The sequence below is a fragment of the Heptranchias perlo genome, chromosome 4 (assembly GCF_035084215.1).
Source record: "Heptranchias perlo isolate sHepPer1 chromosome 4, sHepPer1.hap1, whole genome shotgun sequence".
Lineage (NCBI taxonomy): Eukaryota > Metazoa > Chordata > Chondrichthyes > Hexanchiformes > Hexanchidae > Heptranchias > Heptranchias perlo.
In genome coordinates this window covers 98918868-98946123 of record NC_090328.1, presented here as the reverse complement: position 1 = coordinate 98946123, position 27256 = coordinate 98918868, and the positions used below count along the sequence as shown (strand labels likewise).

General features: G+C 47.2%; 2 protein-coding genes across 3 annotated transcripts in view; one reads left to right on the top strand and one right to left on the bottom strand.

Annotated features, from left to right (window-relative positions):
* LOC137321144 (ovomucoid-like) overlaps positions 1–19119 on the bottom strand; it is a 27460-nt gene extending 8341 nt beyond the window's left edge. Inside the window, exons 1-2 of one of the 2 annotated variants that reach the window (XM_067983388.1) lie at positions 18849–19119; positions 6115–6251 (exon numbers count right to left, since the gene is read on the bottom strand). In XM_067983388.1, coding sequence (XP_067839489.1) covers positions 6115–6251; positions 18849–18976 — 265 coding nt within the window. In that variant the 5' untranslated portion in view covers positions 18977–19119. Of the gene's footprint in view, positions 1–4965; positions 5056–6114; positions 6252–18848 lie in introns of those variants that run through there. The other variant, XM_067983389.1, reaches the window with a different exon arrangement.
* Positions 17767–27256, top strand: LOC137321145 (trypsin inhibitor ClTI-1-like). Its single transcript, XM_067983390.1, has 4 exons — positions 17767–17874; positions 18255–18304; positions 24807–24916; positions 26936–27256. The coding sequence occupies exons 1-4, from the start codon at positions 17838–17840 to the stop codon at positions 26979–26981; spliced, it is 243 nt and encodes an 80-aa protein (XP_067839491.1). The 5' UTR covers positions 17767–17837; the 3' UTR covers positions 26982–27256.

The following is a 27256-nucleotide window of genomic DNA, read 5'->3' as shown; positions in this document are numbered from 1 at the left end:
ACCAATCACTTTAAATCTATGCCACCTGGTTATTGACCTCTCTGCTAAGGGAAATAGGTCCTTCCTATCCACTCTATCTAGGCCCCTCATAATTTTGTACACTTCAATTAAATCACCCCTCAGCCTCCTCTGTTCCAAGGAGAACAACCCCAGCCTATCCAATCTTTCCTCATAGCTAAAATTCTCCAGTCCTGGTAACATCCTCGTAAATCTCCTCTGTACCCTCTCTAGTTCAATCACATCTTTCCTCTAATGTGGTGACCAGAACTGTACGCAGTACTCAAGCTATGGCCTAACCAGTGTTTTATACAGTTCCAGCATAACCTCCCTGCTCTTATATTCTATGCCTTGGCTAATAAAGGAAAGTATTCCATATGGCTTCTTAACCACCTTATCGACCTGTCCTGCTACCTTTAGGGATCTGTGGACATCCACTCCAAGGTCCCTCATTTCCTCCACACCTCTCCATATCCTCCCATTTATTGTGTATTTCCTTGCCTTGTTTGCCCTCCCCAAATGCATTACCTCACATTTCTCTGGATTGAATTCCATCTGCCCACCTGACCAATCCATTGATATCTTCCTGCAGTCTACAGCTTTCCTCCTCACTATCAACCACACGGCCAATTTTTGTATCATCTGCAAACTTCTTAATCATGCCCCCTACATTTAAGTCCAAATCATTAATATATACCACAAAAAGCAAGGGACCTAGTACTGAGGCCTGCCGAATCCCACTGGAAACAGCCTTCCAGTCACAAAAACACCCGTCGACTATTACCCTTTGCTTCCTGCCACTGAGCCAATTTTGGATCCAACTTGTCACTTTCCATTGGATCCCATGGGTTCGTACTTTTTTGACCAGTCTGCCATGTGGGACTTTGTCATAAGCCTTGCTAAAATACATGTGAACTACATCAAATGCATTACTCTCATCAACCCACCTTGTTACCTCCTCAAAAAATTCAATCAAGTTAGTCAGACATGATCTTCCCTTAACAAATCCATGCTGACTGTCCTTGATTACTCCATGCCTTTCTAAGTGACGGTTTATCCTGTCCCTCAGAATTACATAAGAACATAAGAACATAAGAAATTGGAGCAGGAGTAGGCCAATCGGCCCCTCGAGCCTGCTCCGCCATTCAATAAGATCATGGCTGATCTGATCCCAACCACAAATCTAAAGAACACAAGAAGTCGGAGCAGGACCCGGCCACACAGCCCCTGGGCCCTCTCCGCCACCCACAGGGCATTGACCGATCCGAACTCAGCTTCATGTCCAATTTCCTGCCCGCTCCCCATAACCCCTAATTCCCTTTACTTCTAGGAAACTGTCTATTTCTGTTTTAAATTTATCTAATGATGTAGCTTCCACAGCTTCCTGGGGCAGCAAATTCCACAGACCTACCACCCTCTGAGTGAAGAAGTTTCTCCTCATCTCAGTTTTGAAAGAGCAGCCCCTTATTCTAAGATTATGCCCCCTAGTTCTAGTTTCACCCATCTTTGGGAACATCCTTACTGCATCCACCCGATCAAGACCCTTCACAATCTTATATGTTTCAATAAGATCGCCTCTCATTCTTCTGAACTCCAATGAATAGAGTCCCAATCTACTCAACCTCTCCTCATATGTCCGCCCCCTCATCCCCGGGATTAACCGAGTGAACCTTCTTTGTACTGCCTCGAGAGCAAGTATGTCTTTTCTTAAGTATGGAGACCAAAACTGTATGCAGTATTCCAGGTGCGGTCTCACCAATACCTTATATAACTGCAGCAATACCTCCTTGTTTTTATATTCTATCCCCCGAGCAATAAAAGCCAACATTCCGTTGGCTTTCTTGATCACCTGCTGCACCTGCATACCAACTTTTTGATTTTCTTGCACTAGGACCCCCAGATCCCTTTGTACTACAGTACTTTCCAGTTTCTCGCCATTAAGAAAATAACTTGCTCTCTGATTTTTCCTGCCAAAGTGCATAACCTCACATTTTCCAATATTATATTGCATCTGCCAAATCTCCGCCCACTCACCCAGCCTGTCTATATCCCCTTGCAGGTTTTTTATGTCCTCCTCACTCTCTACTTTCCCTCCCATCTTTGTATCATCTGCAAATTTTGATATGTTGCACTCGGTCCCCTCCTCCAAATCGTTAATATAGATTGTAATGAGTTGGGGACCCAGCACCGACCCCTGTGGAACACCACTGGTTACTGGTTGCCAGTCCGAAAATGAACCATTTATCCCAACTCTCTGCTTCCTGTTCGATAACCAATCCTCCACCCATGCCAGAATATTACCCCCAATCCCGTGATTTTTTATCTTAAGTAATAATCTTTTATGTGGCACCTTGTCAAATTGATTCCAATAATTTGCAAACTACCGAGGTTAGACTGACTGGCCTGTAAATACTCGGTCTATCCCTTGTTCCCTTTTTAAACAACGACATAACGTTAGCAGTCCCCCAATCCACCAGCACCACGCCTGTGTCCAGTGAGGATTGGAAAATGATGGTATTTCCTCCCTTGCTTCTTTTAACAGCCTGGGATACATTTCATCCGGCCCTGGTGATTTATCTACTTTCAAAGATGTTAATGCCCTTAATACTTCCTCTCTCACTATGTTTATCCCATCCAATATTTCACACTCCTCCTCCTTAACTACAATGTCTGCATCATCCCCCTCTTTTGTGAAGACAGACGCAAAGTATTCATTAAGAATCATACCAACATCTTCCGCCTCCACACATAGGTTACCTTTTTGGTTTCTAATAGGCCCTACTCTTTCCTTTGTTATCCTCTTGCTCTTAATGTATTTATAAAACATCTTTGGGTTTTCCTTGATTTTACTTGCCAATATTTTTCATGCCCCCTCATTGTTTTCCTAATTTCCTTTTCAATTTCCTTTTTATACTCCTTTCGGCTTTCTGCAATATTGAGTTCTCGATGTCTGAAATAAGCTTTCCTTTTCTGCCTAAAATTACCCTGTATGTTTCTTGACATCCAGGGGGCTCTAGAATTCGCCGCCCCACCCTTTTTCTTTATGGGAACATGTTTACTCTGCACCCCTTGAATCTTCCCTTTGAATGCCTCCCACTGCTCTGACATTGATTTACCTTCAAGTAGCTGTTTCCAGTCCTTTTTTGCTAAATCTCAGCTTAGTAAAATTGGCCTTTCCCCATTTGAGAACTTTAACTCCTGTTCTATCATTGTCCTTTTCCATAACTATGCTAAAACTAACTGAATTATGATCAGTACCACCAAAATGCTCTCCCATTGCTACTCCTTCCACCTGCCCGGCTTCATTTCCTAAAACTAAATCCAGAACTGCCCTCTCTCTTGTTGGGCTTGCTACGTACAGGCTAAGAAAGTTCTCCTGAATACAATTTAAGAATTTTGTGCCCCCTATGCCCTTCACACTGATTGTATCCCAGTTAATGTTAGCGTAGTTGAAATCTCCTACTATTACTGCCCTATCGTTTTTGCACTTTTCAGAAATGTGCCTACATATTTACTCTTCTATCTCCCTCTGACTGTTTAGGGGTCTATAGTACACTCCCAGTATTGTGACTGCCCCTTTTTTGTTCCTTAGCTCAACCCATATGGCCTCATTTAATGATCCTTCTAATCCTTCAGGTTTCACATTTACGCTGACGGCGCCCGGCTCTGCCTCACCACCACCTCTCTCAACCACTCCACCTTCTCTGTGTTGTCAGACTGCTTGTCCAACATCCAGTCCTGGATGAGCCACAATCTCTTGCAATTAAACATTGGGAAGACCAAAGCCATTGTCTTCGGCCCCTGTTACAATCAATAGGGCATGAAGTTAGGGAACACTTAGAAAGGCTTCAGCCGATAAGGAATATTAGCATTGGTTTGTGAAGTGCTATATTAAGATGCCAGTACTTTGGCAGAACCAGAGGCCTCATTCTTTCTGCATTCAGTTCCTCTCCATGCTTCTCACTCGAGAGTCATGAGGCACAGCTGCAAAAGGTTGTGTTGGTCACCTCACAGTGATCCTTCAAATCTGCCTTGTCCATAAAATAAACCTAACCAGATTGGTACAAGGGGAATAGAAGAGGGTAACCCCCACTCCTGAGAGAGTAGTACAGGGGTTATAGGAGAGAGAAATCTCCAATCTTGAGAGAGTAGTACAGGGGGTAAAGGAGATTAACCCCAACCCCTAAGTGTGTTACAGGGGGTATAAAAGAGAGTAACCCCCACTCCTGGGTGTGTAGTGTAGGGGGCTATAGGAGAGAGTAACCCCCACACCAGAGAGTGTAGTGTAGGGGACTATAGGAGAGAGTAATCGCCAACCCTGAGTGTGTAATAAAGGGGGTGGAGAAGGGAGTAACCCCCACTCCTGGGCATGTAGTGCAGGGGGCTATATGACAGTAACCCCCACTCCAGAGAGCGTAGTACAGGGGGGTATAGGAGAGAGTCACCCATACTTCTGAGAGTGAAATACAGGGAGGTATAGGAGAGAATAACCCCCACTCCTGAGGCTATTGTATTTATATATCACCTTCTCACATCTACAAGGCATCCCAAAGTACTTCACATCCATTGAAGTACTTTATGAAATGCATTAAATGTTTTGGAGGCAAATGTGGGAGCAATTTTGCACACAGCAAGGTCCCACAAACAACACTGAGATGAATGACCACTTAATCTGTGTTTGGTGGTGCTGGTTGCAGGAAGAATATTGGCCCTGCTCTTTGAAAAGTTCCATGGACTTTACCCGTCCATCTGAAGCCCCAGAACAGTCAGGCAGGGCTTTGGTTTCATGTCTGATGTGGAGGCATCAGATGATGCAGCCCTCCCTCAGTACTGCACTGCAGTGTTAGTGTGGATTGTGGACTCAAGTCTTGGCGTGGGACAAATCAGAAAACAAAATGGTAACAAAAAAAAGGCGATGGGAAAAATTAAAGTCCATGACCATAAACAGCGATATTATGAGGAACTTACCCACTGCGCAGAGTAAGGATATGGAGAGAAGAGCAAAAGCTGAGAATGGCTTCATTCTCCTACAGCAGCAGCCCTGGGTCAGTAATGTGCAGTCGTTTTCCTGTATTGACACTTGTCTCTCAGTGTTACACTGCACACGATGGACCTGGTTTATATAAAGGGAAGGTTGCTCAGTGACTCATTGAGCACACGGGGTAAATATGGACTAGGGATGGCTGAGTGTGTGTGAGGCAACAGATAACAGTAATAAACTGGAACAAGTGGTACAGTGTTAAACAAGGCACAGACCCAGGCACAGCATGAACCTACAAGGACACAATCACTTGAGGGCCACCCAGAATTACCATCTTTTCACTGGAGTACACAGTGTGCTCTTTGTCTCACTCCACTCCTCCCTAAAGCTGAATGTAACAAATACTGGCAATTGGCCGTGTCCTTGTGTATAAAGTGTTGATGAAGTACTCCCACCTCCCCACAGCATCCTGTAAACTCCGAGGAAAATGGCAACAGTTATGGAACTAGAGCTGGAATTGTGCTGACTGTATATAAACTAGGGGTAGTCATTGCACGGTCAGAACAGTGTCACATTTACACATGGGAATTTAACTCACCCAACGGTAAGTTTGATTCATCACACAAACGTAATGACTACATTTGATGATGGTGAATGCGGAGTGACAGGAAGCAAACGAAAATGGCGCACAACACAATACCTGCTGGAAAGCTGTGTTTTGTGGGAGAAAGTGCTTCATGTATCAGTGGTCTAGTTTATAAAAAGCGCACATTCAAATTTCCCATCCATACTGCCAACAGGTGAAGCTGCCCGGCAACAGCACAGGCTTGTAAAATGATTCCTCAAGTGTTCTTTGTTCCCTGGAACGACTGGATGGTATGAGACAGTGGGAGATATGAATCTGACTGTTAGCAGGGCCGACACATCTCACATTTTGATGATGTGGGGGATGGCCATTATCCAAATAACGTGTGTTCAAATCCCACCACAGCAGTTTGAGAATTTAATTTTGTTTTCTAAAATCTGGAAATATGAAGTTGGTATTAGTAAAAAGTGACCGTGAAGCTTTTCTGATTGTTGTAAAAACACAACTGGTTCATTAATGTCCTTTAGGGAAGGAAACCTGGCGTTCTTACCCAGTCTGGCCGACATGTGACTCCGATCCCACATCAACATGGTTGAACATAAGAACATAAGGTTGACTCTTAACTGCCCTCTGAAATGGCTTAGGGATGAGCAATAAATGCCGGATCTGCCAGCGACAAACACCATCCTGAGAATGAATAACAAAAAAGTGCAAATCTATTATAGTGCATTGGCAAGTGTGCATCTAAGGTTTTAATGATATAATGGGGGAGAAAAAAGGTTGAATTCCTTGTAGTTTAACAGTGTGCACCTATGTTGCTGTTAGTCTAATGAAGAGAAGGAAATATATCAAAATCGTTGATGGAAGTAAGCAACCTACTGATTGGTACGTACAGATACCGTCCCTGTGAAGCAGCACAAAACCACCTGATTCCACCTCCTTCTCTCTCTCCTTAATCCCAAAGGGTTTCTGCTCATCCTCACTATCTTGTGCCCTCCTTTTTTGCAGATTCATCACAGCAATGAGGGGCGGAGGATGAGGAAGAAGAGGAAGATGACGATGATAGTCAAGAGGAGAAGGAGCAGGAGGAGGTAGAGCAGTAGAGAAGGGAAATCATCCTCGTTGACTATGATGATGACAAAGATGCCGAGGGGAGCGATGAGGAGGAAGATGCGAAGGTCAAGCCTACCCAGGAGTCCCTGGACCAGGATTCTGCCCTATGTTACTCTGTCACAACCTCCTTTATCTCGCTCCATTGCATCACTTGCTTTTTCATTCCCACGCATCAGTTCAGATACTTTCACCCACGGGAAATTGGATCAAGATTAATTTTAAACTAACCTGCATGGTAGGAAACTGACGGGACCAGATCAGCCACCTGTTTTTACACCCCATAATGGAAAGCAAATTAGGGCGGGGTGTAAAACGAGCGACCAATCCGACCCGCCAGTTTCCCGCCGGGTGGGTTAGGTTAAAATGACCCTCAATATTGTGTCAGTGAGGATATTGTACTGGATTATTCACAGAGCACAAGGGAGCAGGAGGAGTGGGGAGTGGGTGAGCATGTGCAACCTTTGCAACAGAGGCTGAGGAGAAGGCTGTCCATAGCTCCAGAGTCATGGGACCCAGCACTCATTGGTATTCAGCTGAAAAGAAGGATGTTGGAGAAAAAGAAAGAAAGAAAGACTTGCATTTATATAACGCCTTTCACATCCTCAAGACATCCCAAAGCCCTTTGCAGCCAATGAAGTACTTTTGAAGTGCAGTCACTGTTGTAATGTAGCAAACACGGCAGCCAATTTGCACACAGCAAGATCCCACAAACAGCATTGTGATAATGACCAAATAATCTGTTTTTGAGATGTTGGTTGAGGGATAAATATTGGCCAGGACACTGGGGAGAACTCCCTGCTCTTCTTCAACATAGTGCCATGGGATCTTTTACATCCACCTGAGAGAGCAGACAGGGCCTCCATTTAACATCTCTTCTGAAAGACAGCGCTTCCGACAGTGTAGCACTCCCTCAGTACTGCACTGAGGCGTCAAGGTAGATTTTGTGCTCAAGTCGCGAGAGTGGGACTTAAACCTACAACCTTCTGACTCAGAGGCAAGAGTTCTATCAACTGAGCCATGACTGACACATACTGTGCTGAGAAACATCATGCCTACATGCAGGCTCTGAGGCCAGTCTTTGGGGAAGTATGGCAAGTGACCAGTGTGACTCTGTAGTCTGCAGCCCTTATTTCTTGCGACAGAGGGAAGTTTTTTCTCCATTTCAGACATCAATGGAGCGTGTAACAACTTCACTGCAAAAGCCCCAGCACCTAAACATTGGTCAGGGACCAGACAGCACTTCCTCCTTCACAGAAACACAGACTGCAGCTCGGTAAGTAATAGTGGACAGACTAGACAGTACCCTGCGTACTAGCTTCCAGATGCTGGGGGCCAGGGTGCAGGCTGCTGTCTCTCAGAGTTTTCAGGATCTGATAGCTGCCATCCTGCTGATCATTGAGGACACAGATTCAGGGCCCAGTGGAATGGTGAAAGCTGGAGGCCATCTGCCTGATCCTGCCATCTCTCAGGACAGCAGCACACGCCATACCTTTGACCTTCCCCCTCAGAGCACCACACTAGTGAAAGTGAAAGGTGACACCATGCTGCCCAGGCACAAGCTTCAGGGATGCAACCAGCAGCGACTCCCTCCAAGGGGCAAGCTGCCATGAGAAGAGGGCCCACCTCAGTCAACTACTGCTCGTGATATTGGCTCTCAGGTTGTACCTAGGAGAAGCACTAGAGTAGAAGAAAGAAAGGCATGTTTAGTCACCCTGTGGAAGCTGGGTGTTAGGACCTGCGACACATTCTGGGATATCCTTAGTTAAAGGGTTAATGTTTGCATCCTGGAACATCTATTCTCGTGGTACTAGGTGTAGTTGATTAGTGGCCACGGTATCAGCTCAAGCAGGGGTCCTGCCAAGATTGGAATACAAAGACAGATTGATGCGCTATGACCTTTGAGCAAGCAAACCCATCAATGAGCCATTTGAGACCCTGGAAGGGAACTGTTATCAAAGGAGTTTTCTCCATTCTAGTGATTTAAGCTCCGGGAAGGAAAAAGGAGTGGAGAGATAAAGAGAAGTGTAGTTTGTAATGTAGCAATTTAAATGATAGGGCACGTTCTATGCCAATGGAATATACTTGGAACTTTCGATGTTCGGTCTGAATATGCCAGAGGAACTGAACCAATTTTTGTCCTTTCTCCTCCCACATACATACAGACCAGATTGAATTTCTATTATATATGTCTAAGGTTTATAAGATGTCACTTCAGATTGCTCTTATCCTCCTTAATTACCAATGCAGAGTAATTTAATAGTTATGGTCAGAGCCAATTAACATAGAACCACAGTACAATCCAAGCAAAGCGAACTAATTCCTTATGCCAGAACCAGACACAGATGTTTTACCTATCCTATTTAGTACACATTTACATTAACACGCTAACATTCTCATATGGTGGGTGATATGGGGCTCGATTTTCACACCACCGAGCGGGTGCGTTCGTGGTGGGGGGGCTGCAAAAATCGGAGATTCCCACGGCGGGTCCGGAGCCCGGCTCCAACCCGCCCACTTCCGGGTTCCCCAGTGATGCGCTGACATGAGCACACAGCCCCCGCATGTGGGACTCCCGCCGGCAATTAAAGCCGGCGAGATGCCACTTAAGGTAATTATTTAGGTACTTCAGGTCGTTTATAGACCTGATTAACATGATATTTTAGGAAGGGTGGGATTTTCCAAACAATTGGGGGAAACACTCCCAGTTGAAATGGACGTGTTGCAGCCATCAGCCTGTGGCAGCAGCAAAGATCCATTTGACAGGTGGGTGGGGGGAGACCCTCACTCATTGCAGGAGGCCACTCTGTCACTTTGGACAAAGTTTGGCCTCCACCACCCTCCTCCTAACAATAAAATTCACAAACGTGCACACTTACCCTGGTGTCCAGACACATTTACCTACCTTACGGACCCTCTCAAATGTACATCTTCCGGATGGGGGCCGCCGTAGCTGTAGTCATGACCTCCTCAGAGGGCGAACAGCATCACCAGCCTCGCCGTCCACGCCGTCCACCTCTGACACGTGGAGCCCCACAACACAGTGCTGTGACACATTCACCTGCACAGCAGGAGGGAGGGCAACGGCAGAGAGAGATGCGTCGCAGAAGGCACTACCCTCGCCACAGGGTCTACAGACCGAGGCTCAGAGTCACTCGACATGTAGTCGTGGACATCTGCAGCCTCCTTCATGCCGAGCTGCTCCCAGCTGGCCCGAGCACCATCTTCTTACCTGTCGCTGTCAAAGTCACCACTGCCCTCAACAACTTCTCCTCCGCATCCTTCCAGGGTGCAACCGGGGACATCGTCGACGTCTCTCAGTCGTCTGCACAAAAGAGCCCTGCAATTACACCTACACCCACTCTGCAGTGACACAATGGGTGGCATCAGTTGTGGGTCTTCATAGTGATCCTCAGGAAAGGGCATTATTGCACAAACCAGACAAGATTCGCAAAGACGTGGCAGTAGTGGTGACAATATAATATGTAATGTGAGTTGATCAGAAATTAAATATAAGTAAAAACCATGACAAACCCTCAAACACCCTTGTGCATCCCCTTCATGCTCACGACACGTTTGCCTTACACTTCCTACTGCACATATGTGATGCACGCCCTGTGGCTGCAGCACAGGTAGTGGCAGGTTGAGTGACGCTGACCGTGAAAGAGATGCATGAGAGGGTGAGTATGAGATAGAGCCATGAGATTGTATGAAGATTGGGTTGAGTGGTAGTGGCGGGATGAGTACTGGCGAGGTGAGTAAGTGCAGGTAAGATGAGGATGAGCTTTGAGTGGGTGTGAGGAGTGATGTGATATAGTGTTGGCAGTGCAGAAGGAGATGTGGGGTGGGGGTGGTGATGTGGCAGACGGAGTGTAGGGGAATGAGTAAGTGTACTCACTTCGGCTGACCTACTTAGGTCACTGAAGCGCCTCCTGCACTGTATGCAGGTGCACAATATGTTGGTGGTGCAGGTGACCTCCTCTGCCACTTCAAGCCAGGCCTTCTTGGTGGCAGAGGCAGGCAGGTTCCTCCCACCCGCCGGGGGGAAGATCTCTGTCCTCCCCCTCCTCCTCATCCCATCCAATAATACCTGGAGTGAGGCATCATTAAACCTGGGAGCAGCCTTTCCCCTGGGCTGCTCCATGCTGTAATTTTTCCTATTTTCTGCAGCATCAGTCAGTGGAGGACTGCCCCTTTAAATAGGGCTCCTCCAGCTGACAGTCTATGCTGCGCATGCGCAGTCCGCCCACTGCGCAGCTTTCCAGCGCGAAAGCCTGAAGAACAGGTAAGTGGCTGCAATTAGCCTGCGATTGCATGCGGAGCACCCCGATTTCACTGGTCGCGATACCCATCTCTGGATGAGTACCACTGGACTGATATCTGTCTTAAAGGCCCTTAGTTAGGCTTAGAGAGCTGGGGCTTTTTACTTTAGAAAAGCGTAGACTGTGAGGAGATTTGATTGAGGTCTTTAAAATAATGAAAGGACCACTCTGTGCTCACGTAGTTAGACTATTTAAATTAGATAAGTTAGCGGCGACTGGGAACGTGTACATAAGTTACTAAGTGTAGAACTAGGTTCAATGTCAAGAAATTATTCACTTTGCAAAGGGACATCGACCTCTGGATCAAGTTACCGGCTCATGCATTGAGTTTGGATTCGCTCGAGTATGCTATCGCCTCCTAGAATTCATGACTAAGATTTGGGCAGCAAACTATGGTCGAAATTTTCAATGTTGGTTGGAGTGTAGCATGGGCAGTAGCAGATTGGCCATCTGTTATACACCCCGCTCAAAGTTCCTTTCCATTAACTTTCACCTGATGCTACAGTTCCTTGTAAAACAAATTAGAATCTGACAATTATAATTTCTAACAGGTCTATTTATTTGAATAACACCTTGGGTGAAAATTTACGGAGCAATGATCGTAGTATCATAAGGTTGAGATTAGTTATGGAAAAGGACAAGGAGTAATCTTGAGTAAAAATACTTAATTGGAGAAGGGCCAATCTTAGTGGGTTGAGAGCGGATCTGGTCCGGGTAAATTGGAATCCACGATTGGCAGGCAAAACTGTAATCAGAGGACTGGAGAACCACTAATGTAGTACCATTATTCAAGAAGGGGAGTAGGGGAAAACCGGGGAACTACAGGCCAGTGAGCCTAACATCAGTGGTAGGAAAATTATTGGAAAAAATTCTGAAGGACAAAATTAGTCTCCACTTGGAGAAGCAAGGATTAATCAGGGATAGTCAACATGGCTTTGTCAAGGGAAGATCATGTCTGACTAATTTGATTGAATTTTTTGAGGGGGTGACTCGGCGCGTGGATGAGGGTAAAGCAGTGGATGTGGTATACATGGATTTCAGTAAGGCCTTCGATAAACTCCCGCACAGGAGACTGGTCAAGAAGGTACGAGCCCATGGAATCCAGGGTGCCTTGGCACTTTGGATACAAAACTGGCTTAGTGGCAGAAGGCAGAGGGTGATGGTCGAAGGTTGTTTTTGTGACTGGAAGCCTGTGGCCAGTGGGGTACCACAGGGATCTGTGCTGGGCCCCTTGCTGTTTGTGGTCTACATTAACGACTTGGATATGAATGTAAAAGGTATGATCAGTAAGTTCGCTGATGATACAAAAATTGGTAGGGTGGTAAATAGCGAGGAGGATAGCCTCAGTCTGCAGGACGATATAGATGGGTTGGTCAGATGGGCGGAACAGTGGCAAATGGAATTTAACCCGGAAAAGTGCGAGGTGATGCACTTTGGAGGGACTAACAAGGCAAGGGAATTTACAATGAATGGGAAGACCCTAGGCAAGACAGAGGGTCAGAGGGATCTTGGTGTGCAAGTTCACAGATCCCTGAAGGCGGCGGAACAGGTAGATAAGGTGGTAAAGAAGGCATATGGGATACTTGCCTTTATTAGCCGAGGCATAGAATATAAGAGCAAGGAGGTTATGATGGAGCTGTATAAAACACTGGTTAGGCCACAGCTGGAGTACTGTGTGCAGTTCTGGTCGCCACACTACAGGAAGGATGTGATCGCTTTGGAGAGGGTGCAGAGGAGATTCACCAGGATGTTACCAGGGCTGGAGCGCTTCAGCTATGAAGAGAGACTGGGAAGATTGGGTTTGTTTTCCTTGGAGCAGAGGAGGCTGAGGGGGGACATGATTGAGGTGTACAAAATTATGAGGGGCATAGATAGGATGGATACTAAGGAGCTTTTTCCCTTCGTCTATAACAAGGGGGCATAGATTCAAGGTAAAAGGCGGGAGGTTTAGAGGGAATTTGAGAAAGAACTTTTTCACCCAGAGGGTGGTTGGAGTCTGGAACTCACTGCCTGAGAGGGTTGTGGAGGCAGGAACCCTCACAACATTCAAGAAGCATTTGGATGAGCACTTGAAATGCCATAGCATACAAGACTACGGACCAAATGCTGGCATATGGGATTAGATTAGACTGGGCTTGATGGCCGGCGCGGACAAGATGGGCCGAAGGGCCTCTATCCGTACTGTATAACTCTATGACTCTATGACTCTATGACTCAAACAATGGACAGACTTTAAAGAGGAGATGGTTTAGGGACAGTCTAGGTCGAGTCCCACGAAGGGGAAAGGTAGGGCAACCAAAGCCAGAGCTCCCTTGATGATGAAAGAAATAGAGAGTAAAATGAAGCAGAAAAAGGGGGCCTATGACAGATGTCAGGTTGACAATACAAGTGAGAACCAGGCTGAATATAGAATGTACAGAGGAGAAGTGAAAAAGGAAATAAGAGGGGCAAAGAGAGAGTATGAGAATAGACTGGTGGCTAACATAAAAAGGAATCCAAAAGTCTTCTATAGGCATATAAATAGTAAACTGGTAATAAGGGGAGGGGTGGGGCCGATTAAGGACCAAAAAGGCGATCTACACATGGCTGAGGTACTAAATGAATACTTTGCATCTGTCTTTACCAAGGAAGAAGATGCTGCCAAAATTACAGTAAAAGAGGAGGTAGTTGAGATACTGGATGGGGTGAAAATTGATAAACAGGAGGTACTAGAATGGTGGCTATGCTTAAAGTAGATAAGTCACCTGGTCCGGATGGGATGCATCCTAAGTTGCTGAGGGAAGTAAGGGTGAAAATTGCAGTGGTGCTGGCCATAATCTTCCAATCCTCCTTAGATACGGGGGGTGGTGCCAGTGGACTGGAGAATTGCAAATGTTACACCCTTGTTCAGAAAAGGATGTAAGAATATACCCAGCAACTACAGGCCAGTCAGTTTAACCTCGGTGGTGGGAAAGCTTTTAGAAACGACAATCCGGGACAAAATTAATAGTCACTTGGACAAGTGTGGATTAATAAGGGAAAGCCAGCACGGATTTGTTAAAGGCAAATCGTATTTAACTAACTTGATTGAATTTTTTGATGAGGTAACAAAGAGGGTAGATGAGGGCAATGCAGTTGATGTTGTGTATATAGACTTTCAAAAGGCATTTAATAAAGTGCCACAAAATAAGCTTGTCAGCAAAATTGAAGCCCATGGAATAAAAGGGGCAGTGTCAGCATGGATACGAAATTGGCTAAGTGACATGAAACAGAAAGTAGTGGTGAGCAGTTGTTTTTCGGACTGGAGGAAGGTATACAGTGGTGTTCCCCAGGGGTCGGTACTAGGACCACTGCTTTTTTTGATATATATTAATGACTTAGACTTGGGTGTACAGGGCACAATTTCAAAATCTGCAGATGACACAAAACTTGGGAGTGTAGTAAACAGTGAGGAGGATAGTAATAGACTTCAGGAGGACATAGACAGCTAATGGAATGGTTGGACACATGGCGGATGAAATTTAATGTGGAGAAGTGCGAAGTGATACATTTTGGCAGGAAGAACAAGGAGAGGCAATATAAACTAAATGGTACCATTCTAAAGGTGGTGCAGGAACAGAGAGACCTGGGGCTCGAATTTAGCAGGCCTGCGGGTTCCCAGCGGGTGGTCCTCCGGGAGCGTGGTCAACACGCTCGGCGAAATTAGTGGGTTGCCCACGCGATCGTAGCAGGCAACCCACTAATAGGAATCAATTACCTGCTCCTCCGGGGTCCACGGCACTGGCCTGCGCGTCGGTCGGGCTGCGCATGCGCAGTACGATCTGTCAGCTGGAGGCTCTCAAGTAAAAGGGGCAGTCCTCCACTGACAGATGCTGCAACCAATGGAACAAATTGCAGCATGGAGCAGCCCAGGGGGAAGGCTGCTCCCAGTTTAATGATGCCTCACCCCAGGTATCATCAGATGGGGTGAGGAGGAGGGGGAGGACACAGATCTTCCCCCCGGCGGGCGGGAGGAAGCGGCCTGCCTCTGCCACCAAGAAGGCCTGGCTCGAGGTGGCAGAGGGGGTCACCTGCGCCACCAACATATGGCCCATCTGCATACAGTGCAGGAGGCGCTGCAATGACCGCAGTAGGTCAGCCGCAGTGAGAACATGAAGTCTTTCCCCTACACTCCGTCTGCCACAACACTGCCCCCACCCCACATCTCCTTCGGCACCGCCAACACTATTCTGTCACATCACCCTTCATACCCACTCAAACCCCATCCTCATCTTACCTCCACCTACTCACCTCGCCAGTACTCATCCTGCCACAAACACGCAACCCAATCCTCATACAATCTCATTGCTCCATCCCATACTCACCCTCCCGTGCATCTCCCTCACGGCCAGCCTCACTCAACCTGCCACCACCTGTGCTGCAGCCACAGGGCATGCATCACATATGTGCAGTAGGCAGCGTAAGGCAAACGTGTCATCAGCATGAAGGGGGTGCACAAGGGTGTCTGAGGGTTTGTCATGGGTGTTACCTATATTGAATTTCAGAGCAACAAACAGCACACATTATATTGACACCACCACTGCCATGTCTCCGCGAATCCTGTCCGTTGTGTCCAATAATGCCCGCTCCTGGGTATCACTATGAGGACCCACCACTGATGCCACCCATCGTGTTACTGCAGAGTAGGTGCAGGTGTATTTGCAGGGCTCGTCCGCGCAGACGACTGAGAGACATCGGCGGTGTAGCCGGCTGCACCCTGGAAGGATGCGGAGGAGAAGGTGTGGAGGGCAGTGGTGACTTTGACAGCGACAGGTAAGCAGTTGGTGCTGGGGCCAGCCAGGAGCAGCTCGGCATGAAAGAGGCTGCAGATCTCCACGACTACATGTCGAGCGAATCTGCGCCTCCCTGTGCACTGCTGCTCGGAGAGGTCCGGGGAGCTGCGCCTCGGTCTGTGGACCCTGTGGCAAGGGTAGTGCCCTCTGCGATGCGTCTCTCTCTGCGGTAGCCCTCCCTCCTGCTGTGCAGGTGGGCGTGCAACAACACCGTGTTGGGGGAATCCACGTCTCTGCGGCGGACGGCGTGGACTGCGAGGCTGCTGGGGCTGGTCATGCTCTTCGTCCTCCGAGGGTGTCCACACACCACCCATCTGGCAGGTGTTGGTCTGAGGGGTTGTGCAGGGTAGGTGGGTGGTTCCTCGGACTGGGGTTGCGGTTTCGTGTCGGTCTGTCCTCTGGCTTGGCGGGGGGTGGTGGAGGGCAGGGGTTGCCCTATGTGACGCGGTGGCCTCCTGCGTGGGTGAGGGCTCTCCCCCGTGGAGAGCACCTTGGCACCTGCCACAGGCTGCTGGCTGCAACACGCCTGGTTGAGGAGGGACTGTTTCCCCCAGTGTGGGAAACTCACTGCCTTGAACCGAAAATCCCACACTTCCTCTTTTGACAGCTGCTTCAGCTCATTAACTGACCACAACGAGCAAGGTAAGTACTCTCAAGTGGAACCCCGCTGGCTTTAATTGCCTGCGGGATTCCCACCAGCGGGGCTTGCGCGCGCAGCCCCGCACGTCAGCGCGGTACCCGGAAGTGGACGGGATTTCATCGCGATCCGGTCACGTGACCGGATATCGGGATTTTCGGGGCCACCCCGCTGGGAACCCGCCGAAAACACGATCCCAAAATCGAGCCCCTGGGGTTTTTGAGCACAAATCTTTGAAGGTGGCAGGAGTGGTTGAGAGAGCAGTTAAAAAAGCATACAGGATCCTGGGCTTTATAAATAGAGGCGTAGATTAGAAAAACAAGGAAGTTATGTTGAACCTTTATAAAACACTGATTCGGCCACAGCTGGGGTAATGTGTCCAATTTTGGGCACTGCACTTTAGGAAGGATGTTTTAGAAACATTTTTGAGAGAGTTTTGTCGGCTCCAGCTGACCTTCAAAAGTTGAGTGTTTAAGAGAGTAAAGTTACAAAGGTTTAAGAAAGATTGTGTTTTTAGATGTAAACGGAAGTACAGTCTAAGGAACACACCACAATGATTAATTTGATAACTATAATCACCGACAGTGAAATGTCATACTTAGAACATTGGGTGTTAGCCTTGGCTCAGTGGGAGCACTCTGGCCTCTGAGTCAGAAGTTCATGGGTTCTAAGTCCCACTCCAGAGACTTGAGCACATAATCTAGACTGACACTCCAATGCAGTACTGAGGGAGTGCTGCACAGTGGGAGGTGCCGTCTTTTGGACGAGGTGTTAAACTGAGGCCCTGTCTACTCTCTCGCGGAGATGTAAAAGATCCCATGGCATTATTCAAAGAAGAACAGGGGAGTTCTCCCCAGTGTTCTCCCCTCAACTGACATCAGTAAAAAACCCATTATCTGGTCATTATCACATTGCTGTTTGTGGGATCTTGCTGTGCACAAATTGACTTCCTACATCACAACAGGGACTACACTTCAAAAGTACTTGATTGGCTGTAAAGCGCATTGGGATGTCCTGAGTTTGTGAAAGGCACTATATAAATACAATTCTTTCTTTTTTTTGTCCAACTAACCATTACTGCTGGTTACCTGTTGCATCCTTTCAGGTATGGGGCACAGAAATAATCGACTGCAAATTAAGCCATTTATAGAGATGGACTGCGCTCTTGTGAATATGGTGGTGGCAAGATCAGAATCTTTGGGTTTCAGGTTGGTTTGCTGTGGTGATTGTGTCCTTTACATTCGCCCTGTCAATCTAAGTACCATTAGCAATCGCGTCGCAATGCTAGACTCTGTGATTTGCTGGGTGTGGCCGTTCGGAGCCCGCTTCCCCGGGCACACAGTATATAAGGAGGTCCGGGCAGCTCAGCTCTAGCTCAGTCATTTGGCTGAAGATGGGGTTGTTTGTGATTTTGACGATCTGCGCTACAGGTGGTGGCTCTGGTGGCGGACGGCGTGCTTAAATGGACAGTGCAAGAGTGGGAGCTGTGGGTGAAGCTGTGGCTGAGGGAAAGCAATCACCTTCGGCTCTGAGATGCATCTGCTAATATTTTTATTTAGAGAGGCAGGGGCAATCACTGTAGCTTTAATGGTTCATTTGTCCTGGTCTCTAATATTGCAAGAGAAGGAATTTTGTCAGTGGGGTTGGGCACATGATTTTGGGAATGGTGATCTGGAGATGCAGTCGGTTGGTTTAATGCTGCTTACTGAATAGGGCAATGCGGCTATTAGATTTATGTGGGAATCTTGCTGACTGTATCCGTGTCCGACACACACGGAGCACTAACGAACGCCTTTGTCTGTGTTTCCAGTACTCGCCGTTCAGACAACCGGTGCGAAGTACGAGAGCGCGGTTAGATCAGTAAGTACCAGTGTTTTTCTTTTTTAATGGAACGTTTATATGGGTGTTGAAGTTGAATGTGTTACTGCAATCCATCTCTGGTAAACCCGGAACCCTGCAGTCGGATTAGTGACCAGGAGCGAGTGAGATGGGCTATGGAGGGTATTGCTCACAAACTTAAAGCTAGTGACCGAAATAGGTTTAAAGCTATCGGTTTGGGCCTCTCCCAGTAAAGAATGATTAAGAATTCTATACCTACTGGATTTAATGTTTCAATGAAGTTAAGAGTTGGAACAGGAGTAGGCCATTCAGCCCCTCGAGCCTGTTCTGCCATTCAATTAAATGATGGCTAATCTGTACCTCAGCTCCATTTACCTGCCTTTACTCCATATCCCTTGATACCTTTGCCTAACAAAAATCTATTGAACTTTGTATACTTCTGAAGCTTTCTTTACAGATGTCTCTTTTGGGGGCTTAAACATATGGTTGTGCCTCCAGCTCCTCTTTCTGACAGTGGGGATCAGCCTCACTAGTGTTGTCTGTGATTCAGTGGCAGTGCACTCACCTGTGAGTCAGAAGGTTGTGGGTTTGAGCCGTACTCCAGAGACTTGAGCACAACATCCAGGCTGACAATTCAGTGCAGTACTGAGGGAGTACTGCACTGTCTGAGGTGCTGCCTTTCAGGTGAGACATTAAACCGAGGCCCAGTCTGCCCTCTCAGGTGGATGTAAAAGATCTCATGGCACTGTTTTGAAGAAGGGCAGGGGATTTCTCTCTGTTGTCTTGGCCAATATTTATCCTTCAACCAACATCACTTAAAAAAACCAGACAATCTGGTCAGTACCACATTGCTGTTTGTGGGACCTTGCTGTGTGCAAATTAGCTGCTGTTTCCTACATTACAACAGTGACTGCACTTCAAAAGTACTTCATTGACTGTAAATTACTTTGGGACGTCCCGTGAAAGGCACTATATAAATGCATTTTTATTTACATTGCTCTCCTCTGCATTTTCTGGAACCTGAGTGGTTCCCACCCTTCTGTCACGGTAACCTGAAATATACACATCACTCCAGGTATGGTGTGAACAGAGCACTGTAGACTTCAGCATATCCTCTGGGGATTTGACCTCAAATGGTTTGGCAATTCTGTTTTGTTTACTATTTCATAGAGAAGGATGAATCCACAGACACCCCTGTGTTAGAAATTAGATGGTACTGTGCCTGTTTTTCATGAGCAAAACGGGTGTTTAACTATTCAATATGGAGGGTGAGGCACATGCGTTTATTACAAGTGCAAGTGCCTGCCTTATTGGATCGGGCTGCTCCATAGGCATTCTGGGCGCACGCCAAAAATATTAAAATGACTGATTAAAATATTTAAATATGGGTCCTACATTTTTTGTAAGCCTCTTTTATGATATTGGGCTGCCCCAGCACTTGGCTTGCCATGTGAAAACTTGCCCAGCAACTTGTGCTAACAGGCAGGAAGGACCCTTCAGCACTATTTAAATGGCTCCTCCACTACATGCAGGCTCGTTGCTAGTTTGTTCTTTCAGGTTGCTGGTTAAAGTCTGGGTATTATTTTTGCATAATTTCTGACACTGGAAAGTTAAGTTTGACTGCTGAGAATATTTTGCTCGTATTGCTATTTGTTTGACTGCAGTCATTGGTACTCTGGTGGAGCTGCTTTCAAGACTAGTGAATGAGGGGGAGCAGCATGGAAGACAACAACTTGCAACAACAACGTGCATTTATATAGTACCTTTAACATAGTAAAACGTCCCAAGGAGCTTCACCGGAGTGTTATCAAACAAAATTTGACACCGAGCCACATAAGGAGATATTAGGACAGGTGACCAAAAGCTTGGTCAAAGAGGAAGGTTTTAAGGAGCGTCTTAAAGAGGGAGAGAGGTAGCGAGATTTAAGGAGGGATTTCCAGAGCTTAGGGTCTAGGCAGCTGAAGGCACGGCTGCCAATGGTGGAGCGATTAAAATCGGGGATGCACAAGAATTGGAGGAGTGCAAGGATCTGAGGGTTGTAGGGCTGGAGGAGATTAGAGATAGGGAGGGGCGAGGCCATGGAGGGATTTGAAAACAAGGATGAGAATTTTAAAATTGAGGCGTTTCCGGACCAGGAACCGATGTAGGTCAGCGAGCATGGGGGTGATGTGTGAACGGGACTTGCGTGTTAGGGTGCAGGCAGCAGAGTTTTGGATGAGCTCAAGTTTATGGAGGGTGGAAGATGGAACGCTGGCCAGGAGATCATTGGAATAGTCGAGTCTAGAGGTAACAAAGGCATGGATGAGGGTTTCAGCAGCAGATGAGCTGAGGCAGGGGCGGAGACGGACGATGTTACGGAGGTGGAAGTAGGTGGTCTTGGTGATAGAGCGGATATGTGGTCCGAAGCTCATCTCAAGGTCAAATAGAATGCCAAGGTTGTAACCGGTCTGGTTCAGCATCTGACAGTGGCCAGAGAGAGGAATGGAGTTGGTGGTGGGGACCAAAGACAATGGCTTTGCTCTGCCCAGTATTTAGTTGGAGGAAATGTTTGCCCATCCAGTACTAGAGGTTGGACAAGCAGTGTCATAAATCAGAGACAGTGATGTGGTCGAGGGAGGTGGTGGTGAGGAAGAGCTAGGTGTCGTCAGCATACATGTGGACCCTGATGTGTTTTCAGATGAGGGGCAGCATGTAAATGAGAAATACAAGGGGGCCTTGGATAGATCCTGGGGGACTTCAGAGGTAACTGTGTGGGAGCAGTAAGAGAAGCCATTGTAGATGATTCTCTGGCTACGACTGGATAGATAAGATTGGAACCAGACGAACGCAGTTCCACCCAGCTTGACGACTGAGGAGAGGCATTGGAGGAGGATGGTGTATCAACCTTGTCAAAGGCTGCAGACAGGTTGAGAAGGATGAGGAGGGATAGTTTACGCTGGTCATATTCATAGAGGATGTCATTTCTGACTTTGATAAGGGCCATTTCTGTACCATGGCAGGGGCAGAAACCTAATTGGAGGGATTCAAATATGGAGTTGCAGGAAAGATGGGCACGGTTTTGGGAGGTGGGAGTTAGAAGAAGCAGCTTGGAGAAGAGGAGGCCAAACCTCTTCAGGGAGCAAATCTCCGAGGTGATCTTCACTGAGGAGCAATGTCTGAAGTGCCTTCACTTCACAAAGGAGACTGTCACCGAGCTATGTCACCTGCTTCAGCCACAACTCGAGTCTCTCACCAGGGCATGGACAGCACTGCCTGCGGCTATCAAGGTCCCTGTAGCACTTAACCTTTATGCCATAGGCTCCTTTCAGGATGCAGCAGGTGATATCAGCAACATCTGACCATTTACAGTCCATTGCTGTATCAGGGAGATCTTCGAGGTTCTCTACAGCGGGAGGAACACCTACATCTCAGCAGTCATGACTCATTCATCCTTCGCCGGTACTCTGTACCACCTTTATTCCAACCAGGCTGATGGGTTACAGGCTGGCTACCGGGCAGCAAAGGCAATCCCCTTCAGACTTGGCTCATAACTCCTGTCAGGAACCCAGCACAGATGCAGTGCTGGTCTACAATGAGTGCCATGCCACCACCAGAAACATTACCAAGCGGACAATTGATGTGCTCAAACAAGGCTTCCGTTGCCTGGACTTTTGCAGCGGACCCCTCAGTGGGTATCCAGATTTGTCGCCGTCTGCTGCATAACTTTGCCAACGTGAGGGCTCAGGATCAGAAGGAGGCTCAGGATCAGAAGGAGGCTCAGGATCAGAAGGAGGCTCAGGATCAGCAGGAGGAGGAGGATCGATCACCAGTGCCTTTGGGTGCCACAGCTCTAAGAATAGCTCGTCCAAGAGCGCTTCACGTGAACGATCCCAATAGTCCTGCAATCCTTATAACCACTGTCCTGACCACCACCATTCGATTGCCTTCCCTCCAAGGCCTCGCTCCACCCTATCTCTGTAATCTCCTCCACCCCTACAACCCTCCGCGGTCTCTGCGTTCCTCCGATTCTTGCCTTTTGCGCTTCACCATTAGTGGCTGTGCACGCGGGTGCCTAGGCCCTAAGCTCTGGAATTCCCTCCCTAAACCTCTCCTCCTCTTTACCTCTCTCCTCCTTTAAGATGCTCCTTAAAACCTACCTCTTTGACCAATTTTGGTCACCTTTCCTGATATCTCCTTATGTGGCTCGGTGTCAAACTTTGTTTGATAACATCCTGTGAAGCGCCTTGGGATGTTTTACTATGTTAAAGGTGCAACATAAATGCACTGTCGTTCAGTCCAGCCGTATGGGCCTAGCCCTCAGTTCACCACAAAAATTAACACCAAAACCAACACCAAATCCAGAACAAAAACCAAGTTTATGAAACAACTCAATTTCATCTAATTGTTAACTGAAATAGTTATGAATTACCCTTGTGCAAGCCCTTAGTACCTGTCTTCTGTGCTTGTTTACCTATCTCAGTGCTCCTACGAAGTGTTTCCCCAGTGGCTACAGATTGGGAGATGGAAGGCTGCTGAGCTTCCATTGAGAACACTTCAGATGGCCGTGGGGGCGACCTCGAGCAGCTCTGGGCCTTGAAGGCCCGGCTGCAGACTTTAGCATCTCTCCCTGGGCCGAGGCAGTCTGGTCCAGCTGACTGTGTGGCGTCAACAAGGGCACTGATGGAGTGGGTGGTGGGGGGAGCAAGTATGTTGTCACCTTGAGAGGACAGCAGATGCCTCTCCCACAGAACCCAGGCCACTGTCCTAGAACTATGCCTCTTCACTCCTCTGGCTTTGCCCAAGAACAGAGTGCAGGAGTGAAGTGATGCTCTAGAAGCCCCTGTCAACAGAGGCCCCAAAACCAAGATGGCAGCCACCTGAGCTTCCATGGCAGCTGTGAAAGCTGGCAGGAGAGGCTCCAACATAGTGGGTCTTGCTGATGGAGCTGACCACTTGGGCCATTTTGGACGGAATGGCTTTCATGACACAAGTTGGAGCTGGAATGCTCCATGTACTGAGCCACTGTGTGCAAGCTCACTCACAGGTTGCCCAGCATGTCCAGCATTTCCTGGTGTATGACCATCAGCCTTCTTCGGTATCCTGGGCCTGCGAAGTTGGTGTCTGGGTCGTCTGCGGCAGAGCTAGTGTGTGATCTCTCCCTTCGGCGAGCTGGCACCGGTGGCATCCTATCCTTCTGCACACTTGTGCCAGGTGATTCACCATGTGAAGACCCTTCCTGTAAAGTATGTGATGCCAGTCTCTGAGCTGGTGCTTGTGACAGTGAATCTTCAGGATTGCTGTGCTCCTCTGTTACATAAAGAATGTAACATGATAAATGTTTATATTGGTTGCTCTTTGCTAAATAGCAAATAGCTTAAAGTTTTTATTTTTGAAATGTACATGTTACATCCATATCCCTGCATTTAGTGTAGGATAAATCTCCTATGAAAACTATTGGTAAATATGCAAGGTTCTATCCATACCACCCACTTTTGCCAGTGGCTGCTATGGATTGGAGCAATCTTTATCCTTGCTGATAAAACTTGCTACTTCAGTAAGGAGACAAATACTGCATTACAAGCAAATTTTTAAATTATGAATGGTATCAGTGGGTTCAATTGTAGAAGCAAACTTTGCGAGACTCTTCTCTTGGGCGAGATTTATACAATGAGGACAAGTCCGATTTTGCTCTTTGTTCTTCTCCTCCCCATTCCGCCTCCCCTAGTCATTATGACCAGAAAATTGGAGCAGGGTGCACTGACTGCATTGTCCAGTTCTGTAATCTGTACTCTTGTTGTTGAATGAAATTTTGTTGACAGCAAAGTTTCTTAATATGTACAAAATGCAAAATTACTAGCAGATGCTGGAAGTCTTTAAAGGAGAAAAAGCTGGAAATACTCAGTAGGTCAGGCAGCATCTATGGAGAACAACAGTGAGGCCCAGGACTGCCTCGATTTTAAAATTCTCATCTTTGTTTTCAAATCCCTCCATGGCATCACCCCTCCCTTTCTCTGTAACCTTCTCCAGCCCTACAACCCTCTGATATCTCTGCGCTCTTCCAATTCTGGCCTCTTGCACATCCCCGATTTTCATCACTCCACCATTGGTGGCCGTGCCTTCAGGTGCCTAAGCCCTAAGCTCTGGAATTCCCTCCCTAAACCCCTCTGTCTCTCTACCTATCTCTCCTCCTTGAAGACACCACTTAAAATCTACCTCTTTGACCAAGCTTTTGGTCACCTGTTCTAATATCTGTGGCTCAGTGCCAAATTTTGCCTGTGAGATGCCTTGGGACATTTTACTACATTAAAGGCACTATAAAAATTGTTGAGGAAGGAGCTTGAGACCTGAAACATTGACTGACTGACTTCGGTTTCTCCAGATGCTGCATGACCTGAGTATTTCCAGTTTCTTTTCTCTTAAAAATGTACCTTTTCCTAATTTTTAATGTATTGCTGTCCGATTTCAAATTGTTCTTGAAGGTTGACCTTTATCCCTGTTTTTAATGTATTGCTGAACAAACTTCTATTTTTATTTTTGGTTTTAGCCCAACTGTGTGCAGTCCTCTCTGCCAATATGTTCACGGGTTCGGGACCCAGTCTGTGGAACAAATGGCATAACCTTCTCCAATGAATGTATGCTGTGCTTACACAATTGGTAAGAAACATTTTTTAAAAATTCATTCTCTGGATATGGGAGTCGCTAGCAAGGCCAGCATTTGTTGCCCTTTCCATTTGTGCTACTTACTCACCAATAACCTGCTCACCGATGCTCAGTTTGGGTTCCACCAGGACCACTCTGCTCCAGACCTCATTACAGCCTTGGTCCAAACATGGACAAAAGAGCTGAATTCCAGAGGTGAGGAGAGAGTGACTGCCCTTGACATCAAGGCAGCATTTGACCGAGTGTGGCACCAAGGAGTCCTAGTAAAATTGAAGTCAATGGGAATCGGGTAAAACTCTCCAGTGGCTGGAGTCATACCTAGCACAAAGGAAGATGGTAGTGGTTGTTGGAGGCCAATCATCTCAGCCCCAGGACATTGTTGCAGGATTTCCTCAGGGCAGTGTCCTAGGCCCAACCATCTTCAGTTGTTTCATCAATGACCTTCCCTCCATCATAAGGTCAGAAATGGGGATGTTCGCTGATGATTGCACAGTGTTCAGTTCCATTCACAACCCCTCAGATGATGAAGCAGTCCATGCCCACACACAGCAAGATCTGGACAACATCCAGGCTTGGGCTCATAAGTGGCAAGTAACATTCGTGCCAGACAAGTGCCAGGCAATGACCATCTCAAACAAGAGAGTCTAACCACCTCCCCTTGACATTCAATGGCATTACCATCGCCAAATCCCCCACCATCAACATCCTGGGGGTCACCATTGACCAGAAACTTAACTGGACCAGCCATATAAATACTGTGGCTACAAGAGCAGGTCAGAGGCTGGGTATTCTGCGGCGAGTGACTCACCACCTGACTCCCCAAAGCCTTTCCACTATCGACAAGGCAGGAGTGTGATGGAATACTCTCCACTTGCTTGGATGAGTACAGCTCCAACAACACTCAAGAAGCTCGACACTATCTAGGACAAAGCAGCCCGCTTGATTGGCACCCCATCCACCACCCTAAACATTCACTCCCTTCACCACCGAGACACCGTGGCTGCAGTGTGTAACATCTACAGGATGCACTGCAGCAACTCGTCAAGGCTTCTTTGACAGCACCTCCCAAACCTGCGACCTCTATCACCTAGAAGGACAAGGGCAGCAGGCACATGGGAACAACACCACCTGCACGTTCCCCTCCAAGTCACACACCATCCCGACTTGGAAATATATCGCCGTTCCTTCATCATCGCTGGGTCAAAATCCTGGAACTCCCCACCTAACAGTACAGTGGGAGAACCTTCACCACACGGACTGCAGCAGTTCAAGAAGGCAGCTCACCACCACCACCTCAAGGGCAATTAGGGATGGGCAATAAATGCTGGCCTCGTCAGCGACACCCACATCCCATGAATGAATTTTAAAAATGCCCCCTAGTTCTAGACTCTCTCGTCAGGGAAAATAATCTCAGCATCTACCCTGTCAAGTCCCCTCATAATCTTATGTTTCAATGAGATCACCTCTCATTCTTCTAAACTCCAGAGAGTATATGACCATTCTACTCAATCTCTCTTCCTAGGCAACCATCTCATCCCAAGAATTAACCTTCGTTGCACTGCCACCAAGGCAAATATATCCTTCCTTAGATAAGGAGACCAAAACTGTACTGCAGCACTCCAGATGAAAAAAAAAATTTTAAAAAGGCTCCTCACTTCCATCTGTCTCAGCTAATCCTAGCACCAGCTCTGTGCTTTAGAATGAGAATGACAACTCACCCCAGTCTATTGCGAGTGTAAAGTCAGGAAATGCAGGCCTCATTTACATTTAGGTATATGGGGAGTCAGCGGGCAGAAAGACCAAATCACGTAAGGAAATTCAGGGGAATCGACTTTTGGGGCAGAAGACTGGCAGATAGAGCTTCCATCCGATTTTCTGGCCTTAGAAAAAAGAATTGTTCCAACTTTATGTTGGCGGATCGCTGAAAACAGAATTTCAGGGCCTTGCCTTAAACTTGGATCAATGGTCATTGCTCGCATTCACTTAAAACGTTTTCCTTTCCTCTTCCCCCAGGGAATACAGAAAAGACATTAAGATAATGAGGAATGGAGAATGTTAAAGTGAAAAACATTGAAGCACAAGAATACGAGGGAACCTCAAGCTGCCACGTGAAGATTGGCGAAATGTAATTAATGGGCCATGGTCTCCCTGTAGCAGATTTGGCTTTTCTTCAGAGCTGGAGGCTGATTCCCCGATTGGGTGCTTGCAGAGGGTGCTGATCAGGAAAGTGCAAGTCCACCGACCCCTGATTTTCTGCTTGATGGGGAATCAGCCCTCTTGTGCCATCTGCAAAGATCATGATGAAAAGATCTTTTAATAAAGAATTTCAAAGCA

What these genes read in the sequence shown, in the direction of transcription:
- LOC137321145 (XM_067983390.1), top strand. Translation starts at nt 17,838, where the DNA reads ATGGGGTTGTTTGTGATTTTGACGATCTGCGCTACAG. An exon ending in ACGAGAGCGCGGTTAGATCA is followed by an intron (nt 18,305 to 24,806) that starts GTAAGTACCAGT and finishes TTTTGGTTTTAG; the next exon opens with CCCAACTGTGTGCAGTCCTC. An exon ending in ATGCTGTGCTTACACAATTG is followed by an intron (nt 24,917 to 26,935) that starts GTAAGAAACATT and finishes CTCTTCCCCCAG; the next exon opens with GGAATACAGAAAAGACATTA.